Source organism: Globicephala melas, chromosome 20, assembly GCF_963455315.2.
Source record: "Globicephala melas chromosome 20, mGloMel1.2, whole genome shotgun sequence".
Lineage (NCBI taxonomy): Eukaryota > Metazoa > Chordata > Mammalia > Artiodactyla > Delphinidae > Globicephala > Globicephala melas.
In genome coordinates this window covers 36503451-36525937 of record NC_083333.1, presented here as the reverse complement: position 1 = coordinate 36525937, position 22487 = coordinate 36503451, and the positions used below count along the sequence as shown (strand labels likewise).

The 22487-nt window shown below is 37.8% G+C and overlaps 1 protein-coding gene across 6 annotated transcripts in view; it reads left to right on the top strand.

Moving 5' to 3' along the window:
• TLK2 (tousled like kinase 2) overlaps positions 1 to 22487 on the top strand; it is a 102276-nt gene that overhangs the window by 54269 nt on the left and 25520 nt on the right. For all 6 annotated transcript variants that reach the window (XM_060290522.2, XM_060290523.2, XM_030843289.3 and 3 more), the window contains 7 exons: positions 3447 to 3542; positions 4950 to 5042; positions 8842 to 8952; positions 10177 to 10313; positions 16061 to 16213; positions 19691 to 19757; positions 21005 to 21102. In XM_060290522.2, coding sequence (XP_060146505.1) covers positions 3447 to 3542; positions 4950 to 5042; positions 8842 to 8952; positions 10177 to 10313; positions 16061 to 16213; positions 19691 to 19757; positions 21005 to 21102 — 755 coding nt within the window. The remainder of the gene's footprint in view (positions 1 to 3446; positions 3543 to 4949; positions 5043 to 8841; positions 8953 to 10176; positions 10314 to 16060; positions 16214 to 19690; positions 19758 to 21004; positions 21103 to 22487) is intronic.

The following is a 22487-nucleotide window of genomic DNA, read 5'->3' as shown; positions in this document are numbered from 1 at the left end:
GGGTCTTATGGTAGTTCTATTTTTAGTTTTTTTTTTTTTTGCGGTACGCGGGCCTCTCACTGTTGTGGCCTCTCCCATTGGGGAGCACAGGCTCCAGACGCGCAGGCTCAGCGGCCATGGCTCACGGGCCCAGCTGCTCCGTGGCATGTGGGATCTTCCCGGACCGGGGCACGAACCCGTGTCCCCTGCATCGGCAGGCGGACTCTCAACCACTGCGCCACCAGGGAAGGCCTATTTTTGTAGTTCTTTTACCTTTTGAAAGTATTTTCGTTTTCATGAGGATTTGCTACCTCCTTACCTCTGTCCCACTTCCTCAGTTAACTTTCTACATTTTTACTTCTTATCATGGGGCTATTTATATGTACATTTTTACAGAGAGCTTTAATTTGGAAACATCCCCTTGAATCACATTCTAGCAATATTGGTTTGCTGAAAGAAAACTTAGAAATGAGCACATGTTAAAAAAGCATTTTAACAAAGCCCATATACCAAAATCTAGAGGTTCATAGAAGGGCCTTTTTAGCCGGTCATGTGATTCTTACTGGCTTTTATTATAAAAGCTGCTCAAACAGTCATGTTTGTTTAGGGACAAATTTTAAAAGGAGAGGGTTGTAAGAGCAACCTAATGATAACTGAAGGAGATAATGCTTGAATCATAGTGCAGTATGATATGTGAGTTTATTTATTTATTTTTTAATAAATTTATTTTATTAATTTATTTTTTTTGGTTGTGTTGGGTCCTTGTTGCACACGGGCTTTATCTAATTGCGGTGAGTGGGGGCTACTCTTCGTTGCGGTGTGCGGGATTCTCATTGAGGTTGCTTCTCTTGTTGTGGAGCATGGGCTCTAGGTGCGCAGGCTCAGTAGTTGTGGCGCACAGGCTTAGTTGCTCCGGGGCATGTGGGATCTTCCCGAACCAGGGCTTGAACCCGTGTCCCCTGCACTGGCAGGTGGATTCTTAACCACTGCACCACCAGGGAAACCCAATATGTGAGTGATGATGACCCTTAATCAGTAAGACAAGGTTAGATTTGCCACATTGTAGAAAGAGTGGGGAACATTTTCATCTCTAGTCGCTGCTCTGACTTACAGGCTGTGCGCATTGTTTCACCTCTTTGAGACTGACTCCTCTCTTTTTACTTCTTTGATCCCCACATCATTCTTCTCTCTTCCCCTAAGGTTCTTGTATGGAATGTGAGAACCTGGAATCATCTCCTTTCTTTGATTGCTTATTTCCTTCAAATCTTAACTCTGATATTACTTTCTCAAGGAATTCATCCCCAACTCATTAAGTTAGGTTATGTACCCTGCTGTGTACTCTTATAGCATGTATCCTAATTGCAATTTTGCATTTATTATATGATTGTTTATTTAACAATTTCTTTCAACAGATATTTATCGAGTACTTAATACATCGTCTCTTGGATTGTAAGCGTTATAAGGCAGAGTAATGACTGGGTCTGTGGGTTTTGTTTCTGTTTTTCTTGGCCACTGTGTCCCTAGCACCTAACACAATGCTTAGACGTAGGGTGTTCTCAGTGAGTACTTGTTGAATGAATAAATAAAAATGGAGGTGATAATACTGCCTACCTTACAAGGCTGTTGTGAGCCCTCAGTGTAATTATGTGTATGAAGTGCTTAGCTTGCTTGTGGCCTGTAACTGTTGATGTGAGGCATCAGTGTACCGTGGTCATAGAGATCGGGTATTGTGGATGCAGATAGCCCTCTATTCTTGTTCCCCCACTAACTAGCTTTGTGACTGCACGTAGGTGCTTAATATCTCGGATTTGTATTTTCTTTATGTATAAGTGGAAATAATAACTACCTTATAGGGTTTTGTAAGGACTGTGTGTGATCATGGTGATAATTGCTCAATAGGTGGTGGTTATACATTGTTTTAATGTTCATGAATAAGACAATAATTAAAGGAATATATAGGAAGTATCAAAAAATTTACATATGTGGAAACACTGTATTCTCTGATGTGATGATAATACTGTATTGCCATTAGCCCATAATCCCCAGAATATCCAATATTTTCTAATTATGTCTATGATGGGTTGTACTGTGTTGGGTGCAATTTTGTTTTTAAAAGGACTTTCTGAAGTACAGGTCTTCCTCGACTTACAATGGGAATTAGGTCCTGATAAATACATCATAAGTTGAAAATATCATTCGTAAGTCAAAATGTGTTTAATACACCAAACCTACCTAACATACAGTAGCTTAGCCTTGCTTACCTTAAATGTGCTCAGAACACTTAACGTTAGCCTACAGTTGGGCAAAGTCACCCAACACAAAACCTGTTTTATAATACAGTGTTGAATCTCATGTAATTTATTGAATACTGTAGGGAAAGCAAAACCCAATGTGATTGTCTGGTACAGAATGGTTGTAAGTGTATTGGGTTGTTTACCCTCATGATTGTGTGGCTGACTGGGAGCTGTGGCTCACTGCTGCTGCGTAGCATCATGAAAGAGTATTGTGCCGTATGTTGCTAACCCAGGAAAAGATCAAAATTCAAAATTTGAAGTACCATTTCTACTGAATGTGTATTGCTTTCACATCATCTTAAAGTTGAAAAATGGTTAAGTGGAACCATTGTTAAGTCGGGGACCATCTGTTTAATGATTGCATATTCTTGAACAGTTGAATTATATTAAGTCCTAAACCTTATAAACTTGAAAATGCCTTAGAATGCCCCATCATTTATGTGTAAAAGTCACAGTAAGCAAGTGACAGTATTGGAAATCAACCAGGATTTTTTGGACCACTGAATGTTCATGGATAATGTTTGAGGATATAGGACGCTATTCTGAACAGTAGTTCACAGTCCTTTCTGCCTGGAGTCACAAGCATCCCCTGTGCTTTGGATGCTTCACCAGCCTTTCCTGCAAAAGCGTATTAAAATACAGCTGACCCTTGGACAACATGGGTTTTGGACTGATTGCTCAGGTCCACTTATATGTGGATTGTTTTTCAACAAATCCATTCTACAGTACTACACCATCTGAGATTGGCTGAATCTGCAGGTGCAGAACCATGGATACCGAGGGCCACCTGTAAAGTTAGATACGTGGATTTTCACTGCACTGTGGGCAGTGGGGTGGGTGGGGTGGTCGGCACCCTTAACCCATGCATTGTTCAGGTATCAACTGTACAAGTGAAAAGGGCATTTACATATTTGATAATTTACATATTTAAAAAATTCATTTATAAGCATTTGATGCTTTTAACTATTTACAGTAACGTAGTCTAAGCTACCATGTCTAGCCCTTACTTTTCATTTGAATTGTTTATACTTTCATCTTGGCTACATGGCCCTGACTTTTGACTTTCATCAGCAAGTGTTTCTTTTATATAGAGTTAATCATTTGCATTCATACAAATGTTTGTGGAGAAAGATGCAGAACTTTCTTGTGATCGGTGATGGACCTTTATTACAGGCTCAGCAAAACAGTCCCTCCTCTACGGGATCTGGCAACACAGAGCATTCCTGCAGCTCCCAAAAACAGATCTCCATCCAGCACAGACAGACCCAGGTAGGTCAGTGATTGTTAAACAGAGGAGGAAAAGAAGGGCCGAGGAATAGATACTAATAACTACATATAAAATCTAGGTCCTCCCTTTGTTGTCCCTTTATTTCTCTGACTTCACCTCATTATTTGTGTGTGTCGTATTCAGAACTTGCATTATGAATATTTAGAGTCTTTTGGAAGGTGCTTTTAATTTAACTTTTTGAGGTGTTTGTTTACCTTTCTGGTGTATTGCAGCAGAAATGATTATACTGCAGCATGATGTCAGGGAAAAGACCTCTAGGCCTAGATTCAAACTCTAGCTCTACAACTTATACCTTATCTTTTTGGGCCTTAGTTTTCTTCAGTTCAAATCATCTATAAAACTGTGGTTGATTATCATTATCTTAGTGTATACAAAACGCTTGGTGGGACAGTGCTTATTGTAGGCTTCAGTGAATCTTAATTCCCTACTTTGTGAAAGTACTTAATTTTTTCCTTGTACATGCTCATTTAGCAAGACCTAGCTAAACCTCTTTTTTTAGAAATTTTTATTGAAGTATAGTTGATTTTATAATATTGTGTTAATTTCAGGTGTACAGCACAGTAATTCGGTTATACATATATATGTATATGTCTATATTCTTTTTTTCCAATTCTTTTCCATTATAGTTTATTACAAGTTATCGAATACAGTTCGCTATGCTATACAGTAAATTCTTGTTTTAAACTTCTTTAACATGTGGCACACCAACATAATTTCTCCTTAAACAGTCTTCAGAAACTCCTTAATTTAGGGAATGTTGTGAACGTTCAAAGATAATATCTGAAAAGGATAGTGAATATATCCTCCATTTTGTGGTATTGAGCTAGCCAAATATTATGCCTGGTTTTCTTGAAGCCTGTTGGCACTGTGTTGCCTTCAAGACAGGATGCTTGGCAATCTAGGAGAATTTCTTAAGATGCAAGAGCTAAACATTCCCTCAGGAGCAGATTTTCAATTTTATTTGAATTAAGCTTTTGAATAGTTGAACAGACTTAGATAGTTGAGCGTTCACCTCTCCCTTCTGGTTACTCTTTGTTTCCACTAGGTGGCATGTTTGTTGTTTAGAGATTTGGGTCCTGTCTCCTCTGATGGCCTTTTCTATTCAAAGTTAGTTTCATTTCTAGAGTAGTATGTTTCTTTACTGTTCAGCGCACAGCAGTTTGAAAATTCATATATTTGATTCCAGAGCTAATATATTTTTGAAGGGCAGGTGTAGCAGAACATAATGCTTAAAGAATGGGATGAGGAAAGCAGATTTAAATTCTTGAGCCATGCGATTCCAGGCTAGTTGTGTTGTCAAGTGCTTTTTTTTTTCAGAAAAGTAATGAGAAAAATGTGATGACATGTAATATTTTGAGACTAATCCTAAACTTGTTTTCTCTTTATAGTCTGACCTCACAATAGAAAAAATATCTGCACTAGAAAACAGTAAGAATTCTGACTTAGAGAAGAAGGAAGGAAGAATAGATGATTTGTTAAGAGTAAGTATTAAAATGTTGTAAGAGATTTTATAACAGCACTAATTAATTTTATGTATATTTGAATTATGTACATATCATAGAGATAATTACCATAGCCAAATAATAAAGTTAAGAAGTAAACATTTGGATATTTTCCTTTAATCTGAGGGAATCTGAGTAGGGAACGAGGATCAAACCTATATTCTAAACTCTGTCTTTAAATTGGACATCTCAATTATAGAATTTTAATATTTAAATATATACTAGAGGAGTATATGTGTGGAGTATTATTGTATTTCATTTGGAACTGTGAGAATAGGTATAAAATGTTTTCCCATTTCAGGAAAATTGTTTTGTTTAATGTCCTTGAATTTTAAAAACTATTTCACAAGTACTTTTCAGCCCTGGTTTTGTATTTTGTATCTTTTATAACCTATTCATGTAAAGTTTTTGTGCTTACAAGAGAAACTTTAAAAATAACTAATATGGAATTAAAAATATACCTCTAGAAAATATACAGTGGTGTTTTTAAATTTTAATTTTATTGGAGTATAGTTGATTTACAGTGTTGTGTTAGTTTCAGGTGTATAGCAAAGTAATTCAGTTATACATATACATATATTCATTCTTTTTTAGATTCTTTTCTCATATAGGTTATCACAGAATATTGAGTAGAGTTCCCTGTGCTATACAGTAATACCAGATATTTTTTGAAATAATTTTTTATATATATATAAATTTATTTATTTAATTTATTTTTGGCTGTGTTGGGTCTTCGTTGCTGCGCATGGGCTTTCTCTAGTTGCGGTGAGCAGGGGCTACTCTGCAGTGCGCAGGCTTCTCATTGCAGTGGCTTCTCTCGTTGCAGAGCACGGGCTCTAGGTGCATGGGCTTCAGTAGTTGTGGCACACGGGTTCAGTAGTTGTGACTGACGGGCTCTAGAGCGCAGGCTCAGTAGCTGTGGCGCACGGGCTTAGTTGCTCCGCGGCATGCGGGATCTTCCTGGACCAGGGCTCTAACCCATGTCCCCTGCATTGGAAGGCAGATTCTCAACCTCTGAGCCACCAGGGAAGTCCTTGAAATAATTTTTTAATATACAGTTTGGCATATTGACTGACCCATTCTTTACAAGTTTTTTTTAAGTTTTATTGTTTTCTTATTGTAAAAGCAATACATGCTCTTTATAATAAATTTAGAGAATAGTAAAAAAAAATAATATGACACCCATAATTCCATTACTGAGGTAAAACATTTGGTACATTTACTTCAGTAATTTTTTGAGCTATTTGTTGCATATATATAAATTTTTAAATTTTTTTATTTTTGTTTTTTGGCCGCGCCACGCATCATGTGGGATCTTAGTTCCCTGACCGGGGATTGAACCTGTGACCCCTGCAGTGGAAGCCCGGAGTCTTGATCACCAGACTGCCAGGGAGGTCCCTGTAGCATATATAAATGCATCTATACATAAATACTACCAATTTATAAATAAAATTGGCTAACATTTTAATCTTCTCCAGTGTTTTTATTGTTCTCAAGCTGATGTTCCCTTTCCTATTCAGAAATATTTTTCCTTAGGCCTTTTTTTTTTGTTGTTTGTTTGTTTGCTTTTCTCCGTCTTTCAATGAGGAGAGCCATGTTTGGACCCAGTATCTATTTTCCATCTTTCATTGTTAGCATCCATACTTGCTTGGGGTTGCTCTTATTCCTGTTTTTGTACACTTGGGTGCTCGTTGAATTACCAAGATTTATAATTAGATATGTGGGTTTAAAAAGTTCCTAACCTAGTTGCAGTATTGGCAGGTTTTTGTCCAGGGTAGCTCTGCTGGACTGAAAAAGGATCATGGGCTTGTCTTCTTCCTTCATCACCTGACTTTCTTAAGATTGAGAAGATGAAGTGAAAAACTGATCCTAACTTAGGACTCTTTTTTGGGGGGGTTTTAAAAAAATGTCTGGTTTAATTTTCCAGGGAGTGGTATGTTCTCTTTACTCACCGCTACCCTCTTTCTACTGCCTTGTTTTCTGAAGGTTGTAGTCTTTCTTTGGGTATAGAGCAGTGCCAGTGGAATGGATATGTCAAAAAAGAAGACACAAAAGGACAGCTGCCATTTTTTCAAGTTGATGAGAGCTTGTGTTTCTGATTTGGAGGGACAGGGGGAATGACCACTGCTCTTTATATCTCCTTTCAGGCAGGCATGGACCATTCATTGAGTTTTTCCATTTTAGTTAGATGTTTGGGTAAGGCTGCATCAGGAGCTGCTAGCCAGGTGCTATTTTAAACCTGAATACAAAATCGTTAGTGTTAGAAACCACAGAAATTGAGTTCTTAAAAGTTTAAATAAGCTGCCAGAGATTGATTGATGCCATAAATTTGATTACAGATTTCAATGCTCACCTTCCAAAAGTAGATTGAATTTCATATAAACATTACATGATCTTTGTTGTTGTTGTTTTTTTAATGTTTGTTTATTTATTTATTTATTTATCTGGCTGCGCCGGGTCTTAGCTGTGACACACTGTATGTGGGATCTTTGTTGTGGCATGCGGGCTCTTAGTTGCAGCATGTGGGCTCTTAGTTGCGGCATGCATGCGGGATCTAGTTCCCTGACCAGGGATCGAACCCAGGCCCCCCCGCATTGGGAGTGCAGAGTCCCAACCACTGGATCACCAGGGAAGTCCCAACATTACATGATCTTTGCCTTGTAGATTTTTAAGTATGAATTAGTCACATTTACCCAAATGTACTTGTACTTAGCCTTCGGTAATGTGGTGCATAGAACTCTAGGGCTCTGTTAGAAGAACTAATGAGAAGAAATTATGTTTATGAGGAGAGTAGAAATTTGGAGATGGAAGCTGTTGTACAGTGGTCACTTTCAAATGAAGCTGAAAAGTCTCACAAATTGAGTGTGCTGTAGTATCTTCCATTTGTGCTTTTTACTGTTTCAGAAACACTTATATAATTTGATTGGGAAATGCTGTATTTTTTTCATAATTCAAGCAAGTTATTATAAAGTATCATTTATTTGCCAAAAGAGTAGATATCTTTTGTTTAACACAAGAATAAATTCAGGAGTTGCAAGTCAAAGTTGACCTTGGGTTAGTGGTTCTTCCCTTCCCTGTTATTGTAGGAGGCTTGAATTTTTCAAAGTATTTAGCCCTTCTGACCACAGCTAAAGTAACTGTGTATTTACATTCTGGTGTTCTTGAACCAAGATGCTGTATTCAACTTCTTTGTTAGTTCTGTCTTAGGCGGGCATGGGTGTGCCTGGCTTCTCTGGTAAGGAACATTTATATAAATCCATGTCTCTTCTTCTTTGGAAACAAGAGCAGAAAAACAAAGAACAATTGAACATAAAGAACATTATGTAGTTTTTTAAAAAAAAAATCTGTACTTTTTTGGTAGTGCTTAATCACCCTTTGGAAGTATTTAATCTGTAAGTGCTAAAAACTGCTCTTCATATGAATTTTAAACATCTCATTTCATTGTAGGATTTTTCTTTTATTTTGTGACAATTTAAATATGTGTGATGTACTAGATTTATCTGTAACTGGCTTTGGGGAGGAATAAAATATGATCAGTAGAAAAACATGCCCACTTCTAGTAACAGAATTCATCTTTAATAAATGATAAGTTTATTTAAAGAGAATCAAGGAATGAAGTACTTACCTTCTTTTTTAAAAAGACATAGTTACTCTTACCTCTTTGAACCTTAATTTTGCTTATAATTTAACAACAAATGATTTTCAGACTCCCTAGAAACTGCTTTTGTATTAATCTATCTTCCTTGGAGCTAATTAAAAAAATTTTTTTCCATTGAAGGCCAACTGTGATTTGAGACGGCAGATTGATGAACAGCAAAAGATGCTAGAGAAATACAAAGAACGATTAAATCGATGTGTGACAATGAGCAAGAAACTCCTTATAGAAAAGGTAAGTGATTAGTGGTGGCCTGAACTCTGTACCCCAAGATGCTTAGTATGTTTCATTATTGTGGCTTCTATACTCTTTACCTGAAATGAAAATATTTCAGAGTAGGGCTTCTTAGGAAAAGACTTCTCATGATTTGACAGTTAGAATTCTTTCTTGTGTGGACACTGAACCAAGTATCCAGAGTGATAATTTGGGATATTTTTTCTGATTGTGCTTTGCTTTGAGTATGGTGTGGGTTGGACAGGGGCAGCTTGTCCTAGTTGAGTTTATTCAGGGTATTGCTCTCCAAAATTCTTACATTCGTCCTATTAATTAAAGCGTGTGTCCTGTTGCTATTACAGACATTCAGCAATAGTTTTATGTCTATTTCAGATATGGTATTTGGAGTAACTTAAGTATATAATAATGTGATAATTCAGTGCTTTGTGCTTTAAAAAACTAAGTTGGTATTTACTTGTATATGATTACTTTAATTGGCTGATGTCTCCTTTATTATAGTAACTGATTAGTTGCAACTTGCTTTTAATACATATAAGTAACTATTTATTGAAAACTTTTAAAATACTACATCTCCAGTACTTATTTATCTTATAGTGAAAGTTTTAAGATGACAGTACTTCCTAATGAAATTATTACAAGCTAGAGGTTTGAGACAGACAAGTGTTTTTTTAAAAAAAAAAAATTTTTTTTAATTTATTTTGGCTGTGCTGGGTCTTCGTTGTTGCGGCTTGTTGTGGTATGTGGGATCTTAGTTGCGGCATTTGGGATCTTAGATCCCCGACAAGGGATCAAACCTGGGCCCCCTGCTTTGGGAGCCTGGAGGCTTAACCACTGGACCGCCAGGGAAGTCCCAGACTAGCAGTTATTTTTGCTGAAGTCTTTGAAATGCTGTTAAAAAGACAGGGAACACTGATAAAAGTGAAATGAATTATTTTATTGATGTCAAAGATACTGTGGAGAACTTTGCTTCATCTCTTAATCCATTAATTTTATAGAAAGGAAATAACTTTTTTCCACATTTATAAGAGAAATAACAAGGTATATGTTAACATAGAACATTTATGGGTTATATAGAACATTTATAGCTTTAGGGTACTTCCTGAAGTCAATGTAGATTTAGCCAGTTGTCCTAAACTTTGAGCAGTATAGTACAAAAAATAAACATAATGCTATGAGTTCTCATAGGAAAATAAAATTATTTTCTATTTGTCGTTTTCCCCTAAGTCAAAACAAGAGAAGATGGCATGTAGAGATAAAAGCATGCAAGATCGCTTGAGATTGGGCCACTTTACCACTGTCCGACATGGGGCCTCGTTCACTGAACAGTGGACAGACGGTTATGCTTTCCAGAACCTTATCAAGTAAGTGAATTGTGATGATTAAGTTGAGAACTGAAAAGTTGGTTTGGACTTAAAAAATTTTTTGTAATTGTAGTCATTAATATCTTAGTAGTGGCAGTCATTTTGTTCAGTTTTTGTCACCACATGTGTTAAGAAATGTAGGGAATGAGATAAAGTCCTGGGAAAAAAATGACAAATAATCAGATGAATAAAAAACAAGTTCTACAATAAAGCTTAAAAGAATCAGAATCAACAAAGCTAAGAAAGAAAAATCTGGACCTGACTTGATATCCTTTTAATTATGTAATTGATTTTCATGAGGAGTACACCCACAGTCAGCATTTATTCTGGGTCCACAGGAAAATGAAATAGGCAAAGACCCAAGGAAGGATTTCCTGAGTTAGGTATAAAACAAAATAAAGCTTAGGAAGAACTTATAGGACATGTCCCTGGGGCCATTTAAGGGGAGAGTATCCAGTCAGCAGAGATAATCACCTCCTTGGAGGCAAGGACTGAGCCATCGGTCAGGCTGGTGACCAGCCCCACTGCCTGTGCCTCTCAGCAACTTGGAATCTTGAGCATTCCTTCACTTTATTATAACTTTGGTTTGAAACATTCAAGTATTTACTCCAAGGAGAGAGTTAACGTTTAAACTCCTGGAATTCCAACTGTGTAATATTAGCTCAGGACTTAAAAAAACCTTCAAGTTGTAGTACCTTTTATTGTATCTTATTTATTTATTTTGATTTGATAGATCATTTCCATTTGAGACTGGGTTGCGGAGGGCAGGGGTGGCACATTGTATTTTTTTTTTTGCGGTACGCGGGCCTCTCACTGTTGTGGCCTCTCCCGTTGCGGAGCACAGGCTCCGGACGCGCAGGCTCAGCGGCCATGGCTCACGGGCCCAGCCGCTCTGCAGCATGTGGGATCTTCCCGGATCGGGGCACGAACCCGTGTCCCCTACATGAGCAGGCGGACTCTCAACCACTGCGCCACCAGGGAAGCCCTGATAACTTTTTGTTTGTTTGTTTGTTTGTTTTGGCACGCCACACGGCTTGCAGGATCTCAGTTCTCTGACTGGGGATTGAACCCGGACCCCAGCAGTGAAAGGGCCGAGTCCTAACCCCTGGACCACCAGGGAAGTCCCCTGGCTGATACCTGTTAATTATAAGTATTTTATTTTTTAAAATTGTGCTTTAATCAGTTAATTCCCTTTCTTAATTTTAATGCAGAATTGAAGTTCTTTAGTTGTAAAAGGCTGTAGCTGATATCCTCACAAATGATAATTTTCTGTGTATAAGAAACTCCATGGGGCTTCCCTGGTGGCACAGTGGTTGAGAGTCCGCCTGCTGATGCAGGGGACACGGGTTCGTGCCCCAGTCCGGGAAGATCCCACATGCCGCGGAGCGGCTGGGCCCGTGAGCCATGGCCGCTGAGCCTGTGCATCCGGAGCCTGTGCTCCGCAACGGGAGAGGCCACAACAGTGAGAGGCCCACGTACTGCAAAAAAAAAAAGAAGACAACTCCATGACACATAATTTGGTGGGCAAGGTACCTGAACACAAGGCAGGAATACTAGGTTTTATAGGAAGAGGCAAACCTCAAGACATTAAATTTAATCAGATAATCAAATATAGTCTCAGTAGGAGCCTCAACATAGTTCTTTTGTTCTCACTGTGTTCCTTGGCTCTGTTTTGAATGATCTTTATTAAGATCCTAAAACAGAAGATTTACTGTCTAATAGGAAGATCATAACAGATTTGTAATGTTTTTTGACCAGGTTAGTAATTTTTCCTAAAAATATGTTTGAATCTATTGAAAAAGTAGCTTATTTTATAGTTCTGAGAAAGTAGTTATATTAAACACTGTTGTTATTCAGGACACAATTTTTTATTTAAACAAGTCTTAAAGTCTCAAATAATCAATGGCAAGGCAATAAAAACTTTTTATTAAGATTTTCTTTATATTAAAGTAAACCACATTAAAGTAATGGAATTTGACCTGTATACAAAATCGTGGTTGTTTAAGATGTGGATTATCAGAGGGAGTAAATTAAACTTTATAGCATTGTTATAGTCCACATAATCATTCTGGTGTGTAAGGAATCATAGCATTCCATTTTAAAGTCATTTCTCCTGAACCATCTGATTCTTGGTCACATGATCCATAATGAGAGACAATTCTTTTGTTTTAATTTTAATATTTTATTGAAGTATAGTTGATTTACAATATTCTGGGTGTGCAGCAAAGTGATTCAGTTATACATATATATATGTATTCTTTTTCAGATTCTTTTCCATTATATGTTATTGCAAGATATTGAATATAGCTCCCTCCGCTATACTGTAGGTCCTTGTTGTTTATCTATTTTATATATAGTAATGTGTATCTGTTCATCTCAAATTCCAAATTTATCCCCCTGTCCTTCCCCTCTGGTAACCTAAGTTTCCATTCTGTGTCTGTGAGTCTGTTTCTGTTTTGTAAATAAGTTCATTTGTATCATTTTTTAGATTCCACATATAAGTGATATCATATGATATTTGGAGAGACAACTCTTTTTGTTGATTTTATAAATGCCAGATTTTCCTTGGGTAGTATATACCATTTTACAGTTTCTAGTACACATGGAACATATGAAATCCTGGGAATCTTTAAAAATTGTTATCTTGGATATTTAGACGCTCTCTGTAGATCACCACTAAAATTATTTTGGTTAAAATAATGTCTGAAAATATGTGCATTTGTTTTTTTAATACCTCTCCTACTAGTTATGATACAATTTTGCTATTGAAGTTGCCTGTAATCGTTTCCTAGGGCTACTGTCACTAAATATCATAAACTGGGTGGTCTAAAACAACGTAAATTTATTTTCTCAACAGTTCAGGAGGCCAGACACCTTGAAATCAAGGTGTTGAGGACCATGCTCCCTCTGAGGCCACTAGGGAGGCTCCTTCTTTGGTGTTCCATGGCTTGTGAGCATAGCTTCAGTTGCCTCCGTCTTCACATGGTGTTCCCCTATGTGTCTCTGTGTCTTCTTTTCTTATGAGGATACCAGTCATATTGGATTAAGGGCCTACCCTACTCCAGTATAACCTTATTTTAACTAATTAAATCTTCAATGACCCTGTTTCCAAAGGTCATAATCTGAGGTACTGGAGGTTAGGACTTTAACATATCTTTTTGGGTGACACAGTTCAGCTGATAATGGTACCTAAAGCTGATGGTCTTCTTATCATTTACAAATAATGGCTTTTTAAATGGTTATTTAGATTTGAATGAGATAAATTTATCAGGTCATCAATACTTTTGTAAAAGATAGTAGAACTGAGACTTCCCTCGTGGCGCAGTGGTTAAGAATCCACCTGCCAATGCAGGGGACACGGGTTCTATCCCTGGTCCAGGAAGATCCTACATGCTGCGGAGCAACTAAGCCCACGCGCCACAACTACTGAGCCTGTGCTCTAGAGCCCACGCGCCACAACTACTGAAGCCCGTGCACCGTAGAGCCCACGCCGCAACTACTGAAGCCTGTGTGCCACAAGTACTGAAGCCTACGTGCCTAGAGCCCGTGCTCCACAACAAGAGAAGCCACCGCAGCGAGAAGCCCGTGCACTGCAACAAAGGGTAGCCCCTGCTCCCCGTAACTAGAGAAAGCCTGTGTGCAGCAATGAAGACCCAATGCAGCCATAAATAAATAAATAAATAAATATTTTTAAAAAATGTGTGGATTTTCCCTGAAAACATTAGGAAATTAGTTTTATTTTAATTTAATAAGGGTAATTGCTAAAATCTCAATCTTCCAAAGCAGTTAGTCTTCAGAGACAAAATGTTGTGGCACTGCACTAATACACGGCAGTTTATAGTTAAACTATATATTATATGGTTATCTTCAGAGAGTTCAGAGTGCCTTGAACTCAGTGAGGCCCCTGAAAGGGTAGAAATGAGCTTAAAGATATTTTACCAATTTTTTTGATTGGGAGACTCATATTCAGAGAAGATAGATGTTTTCCTCAAGGACATTCATTAAGTGAGAAGAAAGACTGTGATTTAACCTAAGGATTCTTTGTCTTAATCCAGAATTCTTTCAAGCCATGAATTATTCATATATATATATTTTGGAGGGAAAGGCATATCTCTAATAGTTAAAAGATTTTCTTACACAAGCAGCAACGCTTGAATTAAAATTTCTACTCTGCTGTTAAATTGACGTCTAATCAATAACCCAGCTCATCTTGAAGCCAAGAGAATCGTATTATCAAGTGAATGGATATTTATTTGCGGTACTCTGTCTGATCAGGTTAACCGTGCTTACGGTGTTGCCATTTTAGATGTGGCAGGGTAAATTGTACTATGGGCATCTGCTCTGGGGTGTATAGTCTTGTTTTTCTGGTTGCCGTTCTTCCAAGAAAGATATACTCAATCTGGAAAAGGTCTAGAGACCGACAACTATAGTGTTCCGGGAAGAGGGTCGAGTAGAGTTCATTTTAGAATATAGGTTTAAAAAATTAGATTGTATCATTCCTCAAAACTGTGAAGTTGGATTGAGAAAAGGAGATGGGGGATAAAAGCATGGTAGAAAGAGAAGGTGAAGGAAGACATTTGACTGTCAGGTCAACTATGTTGGGTGATTTAAAGACTTTAGTCTGTTAGGTCTTGGTATACTTTTATATGCCAAGTCTATAAACCTTAGTGTCTTTCAGGTAGCAGGATACGTGAGAGAAAGTGGATTACTTATATTGGTATTTTTATTGACTCCTAGTTTGTAAACTAGTTATTATTAAAAAATTAGACATCTTATTAGGAAATACTCTAATGGAAATGGTGTTAAATATCTTAAGAGTCTTTATATATGTTTTTTATTAATTCATTTTGCATACTATTTCCTGAGGAGTTTTTACTAGTTGAAAGGCTTCATTTTGCTTTCTCTAAATGTACATCCTTGTTCTTAAAAAACTTAGTTTAGGGCTTCCCTGGTGGCGCAGTGGTTGAGAGTCCACCTGACGATGCAGGGGACATGGATTCGTGCCCCGGTCCGGGAAGATCCCACATGCCGCGGAGCGGCTGGGCCTGTGAGCCATGGCCGCTGGGCCTGCGCGTCCGGAGCCTGTGCTCCGCAACGGGAGAGGCCACAACAGTGAGAGGCCCGCGTATCACAAAAAACAAACAAACAAAAAAAACTTAGTTTAGGTTTCACCATATTAGTGACTGGGAATGACTTGGCTGTGGTAATGCCTCACTTAGACTAGAATAAATGATAGGTCTAGAAGGAAAATCTTTTTTACTTTGTTTAGCATTCTTCAAATTTGGTATCTTTCTAGATAGAATTTGAGGAAACTGTAATCCAATAAAAATAAAAAGGCACTTGGAACCTTTTGTACTTTCTTATGTAAATACAGTTCTTTACTTTAATGGGTTCATTACCAGGAGTTGTTTTCTTAACTGTTAAAAAGCAATCAGAACATTTTTCCTTTTGAGTTAGAAAATAAGGTCACAATAGAAATTTGATATTGTTTCTTCCTGCCCACTTTCCTACTCTGAGAATTACCATAATTAGTGTCTTAAAAGTACAGATTCATTCCGAAAAATAGTTCTATCACCAAATGTTTGGCTTTTCCAACCTGAAGTTAAAGTCAAATCTTTACTTAAAGGGGTTTATTTTTTCTGGAGTCTATCGAATATGCAGGTAACAAATATATTTATGTTTATTCCACAGCCATGTTCAAAAAATTTTGACCTTCTTCCTCTGTGCAACATCTTTTGTATCTCTAGGCAACAGGAAAGGATAAATTCACAGAGGGAAGAGATAGAAAGACAACGAAAAATGTTAGCAAAGCGGAAACCTCCTGCCATGGGACAGGCCCCTCCAGCAACCAATGAGCAGAAACAGCGGAAAAGCAAAACCAACGGAGCTGAAAATGAAACGTATGTTCTTTATTAATGTGAACTGAGATACCATATTCTCCCCTGAGATACAAACCTCCTATTGAGTGCCACTGGAAAAAGTGATAGATTGTGGAGATTTCTAGAGCTTAAATTTTCTTTTTAGTTACATTAATGGATTTGCTCAACTCATATAAAAGCCATCTAAAATTGACTCATTTTCTTAGTCACGATCTTATATGAGGAGTTTCAGATGAGAGGGAGAAAAAATGTCATTTAACTTGATGTCATGATCTTTGGCCACTCTTATAACAAATGTGAAGTCATTAGGTATTCAAATGATATAATTGCTTACATGTGGTTCCAGGTTATGGTATGTTGGCTTCATCTTATGGAGAGTACCTGACTCTGTTTCAGACTGAAGAATGCACAACTAAAGAATGCTATTTAGTAGTCTAAAGAACACTAGTTGACACTCACAAATTTAGGTGTAACCTAAGAAAAAATAGGTATTATTTTAGGAAAAGGACATTTTCCCAGTAAACCAAATCTTGACATTCCCAGTACTTTTTCCTGTTCTGGCAACCTAAGGAAAACACCAGTATCTTCAACTGCAGTGTAGTCATCTATTTCACTGCCAGTCAACAATTATTCCATAGCTACCATGAATACGAGGAGTAGAATATTCAGAGTACAAATGCCTTCTTTTTTCACTCCAGCCCCGTGTCAGATTTCCCTAATTGATTTTTGAATTCTTGACCACTTGAGAATCTTCCTCTAGGACAGGAGTTGGCAAGCTTTTTCTCTAATGGGCCAGATAATAAACACTTTAGGCTTTGCGCACTAGAGGGTCTCTGTTGCAGCTACTCAACTCTACTGTTACAGCTTGAAAGCAGCCATAGACAGTACATAAGTGAATGGATGTGGCTGTGTTCCAGTAAAACTTTATTTCTAGAAATAGACTGTGAGCTGAATGGCCCACAGGTTGTAGTTTGCCAACTAGGCAGGACTGTTAAACAGTTAGAATTGGTGCGGGAAGTGAAACCTGTATATTACTTACCTGTTTAAAATATTTCTTATGCATACCCTGAAGACATTTAAACTATCACCTCTGTCTTCAAGAGGCTTTCCAATTAAAAAGGAAAAAACGATCTACAAATAATGGTGTAGAAAATCTCTACAGAATTGATGGTAGCCATGAAGTCATTTTCTGAATTGAATGTTTGAAATTTAAAATATATTTTTTCATAGAAACAGTCATTGGTATTGTAATCAGTATTTCCATTGTGGCTACATTAGTTTTTCAAGGGAAAAAGAAATTTTGTAAAGCTGTCACTGTGGGATTTAAAGATAGCTACAAATAAGAGATAATGATATTATGTAATTTATTGACTAATATGTCTTTTGCCATTAATGTTTTCATATTAGTTCACAAAAACATATTAACCCATAATCCACCTCAAGTATAATAATACTATATTACACCATTGTTAAAAGTTCATGACATCCCAGAAATGTATCTTTCTTCATTCCAGTGAGAAAGATGGCTTAACACCAGTCTTCACCCCATACATACCTGATATGTTGGGGGACCTTTTCTTTGACATTCATTTATTAAGTCTGTGTTAAATGCTTATTATATATTCGGCCCTGTTCTGGACTGGGGTACAGAGCTGAAAGATACAGCCCAGTCTTAGGAGCTCACAGTTTATTTAGGGGAAATGAACAGATGAATAAACTAATAATTACTTTAAGTGTTGTGATAAAGGTATACACATTGAATAAGTTTGGAAAACATCTTCACTTCACAAATATTTTAAAACTAGATTCTAAGTAAAAAATATTTCCTTTCAAAAAGTCCAAGTAGGAGCCCAGATTCGAAGAATTCTTCAGGCGAATGTTGTACACGTTAATCTGATTATTGTCTTCTTTCATGACTCCTATATTTATTGTGTGGGGACTCTCCTTCCAGTGTTACTTGAAAATTACTTCATGCTAGTGCATAAAACCATTGGCTTAGGAGTAATAAAGTAGGCATAGGTTGTTTTTTTGCCATAGAATAATAATTAGAATTCAGTCTAGGCCAGTAGTGTGTCAGTAAGCAGTTGCCATCTGGAGTCCTGTGTAAACTCCAAGCTGGAAGGCCTTTGGTCTAGCCTTTAATAATTAGAGTATCTGTGACTTGGCTCGTTCCTTTGGCCAGAAGCCAAAAACGGTCCTCTGGAGTCTTGGAGTGGGTTACATTGTCCTTTCCTGGTATTGAACCTATTTCAGGCAGAGAGAACTTTAAGCTCTGATTTTCCATTCCTCCCTTTTTTACTGGTGTGATATGGAGTAATAGATGTAAGTTTTTCTGCAGCTGTGAAATGATAGGTGTAACAGCCCTAAATGGGTGTATTTTTTCTTGCTCTTTTTTTTTTTTTTTTTGGTACGCGGGCCTCTCACTGTTTTGGCCTCTCCCGTTGCGGAGCACAGGCTCCGGACGCGCAGGCTCAGCAGCCATGGTTCACGGCCCAGCCGCTCTGTGGCATGTGGGATCTTCCCGGACCGGGGCATGAACCCGCGTCCCCTGCATCGTCAGGCGGACTCTCAACCACTGCGCCACCAGGGAAGCCCTTTTCTTGCTCTTTTTATCTTCTTTTAGTCAGACCTCAGAGACACTATTTTGTAGCCCTTCCTGGTTGATAGGATAGCTGTTTCTTCTTTCTCCTGCTATTTAGAATATATCTAAACAGTGACACCTCAAACTTTGAAGTATATGTGTGTGCTTCTAGAATGTGAAGAGAGTGAAGATGGAGGAGTAAGATATCACTTCTTACATGCTCATTCTTGAGATATGAGGATGAGATCAGGGTAGGTGGAACATGAAATGAGTGATTACCCATCAAGTAAGCCCTTTGAGAACTGTGTTAAATAGCATTTTACAAATTATAGATTCCTTTCATATTCTCATTTTAATAGTCACAACAGCTTTTTTAGATAGGTATCATTACTTGCTGCGTTTTTAGGAAATTGAGGTTAAAGTTGCTTGCCCAAGTTCACATGGCCCGAGTTGTGCTTTGAACCCTAGTCCTGAGACTCCAGATCCTGGACTCTGTCCTCTAGGTTCTTCTCCTTGTATCAAAGTCCAAGAGTTACCAAAAATAATCAAATATGTTGGCTTATTAACATCCCCTTTATAAAAACTTTTAGACATATAATTTGGCTACCTCTCCTAATGGATTTTCATCTGAGTATGGTATGGAACAAAACTCATTTCATAAGTAACGTGAAAATTTAGCTCATTTATTTTTCTCATTTTTTTAATAAATTAGACTTCTGGCTTTGAAGTCCTTCCTTCACATCACATCTGATAAATCACAGAAGTTTTCTCTTGTCAAAGGACTGCAAGATAATCTATCTTTTGGTCATTTTAACTAAGAGACTTAACATACGGTATAGCATGCTTTGGCCTTTCTCTTTAAATAGGCACACTGTGATTTCAAACAATTTCCTGAAATTTTTATCATTATTTTCCAGGTTAACATTAGCAGAATACCATGAACAAGAAGAAATCTTCAAACTCAGATTAGGTCATCTTAAAAAGGTAAGTGTAATGAGAAAACCTGTCTGGAGAAATGCAATTTTTAGTTTACATTTGGTGTTGAAGCTCTTTGGTCATTTGGGCAAATTAATAGCTTTACATACCTGTGGAAATCTTCAGTAGTTGCTCTGTCACACCTGTATTCTAATGGTGGAGTTCATATCTTTCAAGTTGCAAGTCAACTCCAGCCACCCGGTGAGAGTGCCTTTTCCATCAATGATGTACCAGTACTTAATTCTGTATACCTCATTCGGCTCCACAAGTGATTATGTTTTAGTAAAAATTAAATATAAAATAAGAGCAGATGGTTCTAAAATTGATATTTAAATTATTGTGATGTTTTAAATCACATAGCAGCTCTTATCTCTTGCTAAACTGGCTAAGAAGAGAAGGTCTTGCACCAACCATATTGAAACACAAAGGCAGCTACACACAATTTGTTATTGAGTGTTCATGGAGGTATCTTAGATGTAGGTCACTCATCTCTTAAATTCAGCAGCCTGTGGGCTTCCCTGGTGGCGCAGTGGTTGAGGGTCCGCCTGCCGATGCAGGGGACACGGGTTCGTGCCCCGGTCTGGGAGGATCCCACATGCCGCGGAGCGGCTGGGCCCGTGAGCCATGGCCGCTGGGCCTGCGCGTCCAGAGCCCGTGCTCCGCAACGGGAGAGGCCACAGCAGTGAGAGGCCCGCGTACCGCAAAAAAAAAAAAAATTCAGCAGCCTGTACTTTTTGGTGGATGCTGCTTATTCTGAAGATGATAAGTAAGTGTCTAATAAATTGCTGTTGGTGTGTGTTTGTCGTCTCCTCCCCTTTCTCAGATCCTGTTAAATCGGTGGAACTTAAGGCACCAAGTATAATCCCTCCTTACAGAACAGAACCAGATAGAGAACGTGATTTTTGTTTTTTAAAAAAGAGGAAAAAACAGATTGCATGCCTTATATGTATACACACAAAATATTTCTGGAAACTTACACAAGAAACTTAACAGTGATTATATCTGGGGAGTGGGCATGGCTGGAGGTGGACAGAAGACTTTCACTTTTCCTGCTGTACTTCTATGATTTCAATTTTATTTACTGTTTTGCTGTGGGCTCGTTTTTATGATTAAAATTCTAGTTCTTAAAAACATCTTTTTCAAAGTAAAACTTCTTAGCTTTTCATAAGAGAAATGTCTGCTTTTGTTTTTGAAATGAGATTCCGAAACGGTAAACTTTCCTGTGTTCTGAGCTGTTTCTTTCTTTTTCACTTTAGGAGGAAGCAGAGATCCAGGCAGAGCTGGAAAGGCTAGAAAGGGTTAGAAATCTACATATCAGGGAACTAAAAAGGATACATAATGAAGATAATTCACAGTAAGCAACTTGGGAGTATGTTGGGTTGGAGATTGCTGAGCACTTTCTGACATGAATGGTCTAGAATGATATTTTTGCTTAATGTAAATTTGGTAAACCATTCCACTGTGTATTTAGCTCTGTTGTGGGTGTAATACAGTTTTATGAATAAAATTTTGATTTGCGTTAGTTTAAATACATATAAATATATTAGGTTTATATATTAAGTATACATCTATACATATATTATAGCATTTTTACACAAGTAGAGGTCACTAAAACAATACAACTTTGTAGTCGCAAATGGTTTAGATACACTGTGTATTCAGATTTACCCTCAGAGCCTTACTAAAGGGAAACATGGGATGGCAGTGTGGTGTTGTGGAAAGATTACTGGGTTGAGATGACATTCGGTTTCTGAATTACCTTTATGGGCCATTTAAGTGTTGAGATTTTTAAGAAAGACTCTCTTAAGTTCAGCACATTAATTATAGATAAATGCCCATCTTTGTTTGTAAGTCATTTAAGGAGCTGAAACTGTGAAAAGTAGATTGCAAGTGGGAAATGGCTTCTAACCATAATCCTTTCTTTTCCCACATTTTTCTGACTCTAAAACATGGGGGTTTGGGCATGGCTACAGCTTGTGTATTTTTGTTTGACCAGAGTGAGCCATGGACTTTGCTTTCTGTAAAGTGGCAAGCAACAGCAGCTACCATTACTGCACACTCTCTGTGTCAGGCAGAGCGCTAAGTGTTCCTGTGTTCTATCACTTAACTGTCACAATAGCTTAATGAGGTAGGTCATCTTCAATACATAGATCTGGAAACGGGCTTAGACAAATTAAGTTAACTTGTCCAGGGACTAGTGTGACCAAACAAAGAGTTGAAATGTGGATCTGACTCCACAGCTAACTCCCATGCAGTAATACCACCTCTCTCCACAGGCATGCCACTGTCTCAAAATCAAAATAAAGTAATTTCAGGAATATTAGTGGGGCTGATGAGGAACTAGGTAGAAATAATCGAAAAGTTATTTTTGCCAGAGTTTCTCATTTCTTTGTCTCATTGTTAGAAGTGGAATCCTGTATGGGGAAAACAGTTATATCATGAAGACTTAAAGAGAGAAAATGAATGCACGTAGAACATGTGACTCACTTTATAATGAAATCTGTCTTAAAGGCCGTGTAAACTATCTTGGAATTTTATTGTATGTAGTTGTGGAATGGTGGGAACGAGTGGTTCTTGAATGGTTTGGAGGACCCGAGTAGCACAGTTTGAAAATCCCTGATCTAGTGTTATCTCCTCCCCGCTCCCGCCCTCCACCTTTACAGCAGGGCAGAAAGGGAGGGAAGTCAACAAAGGTCACTAGTCTAATTGTGGCTGTGCTGAGACTGGCACCTGTGTCTC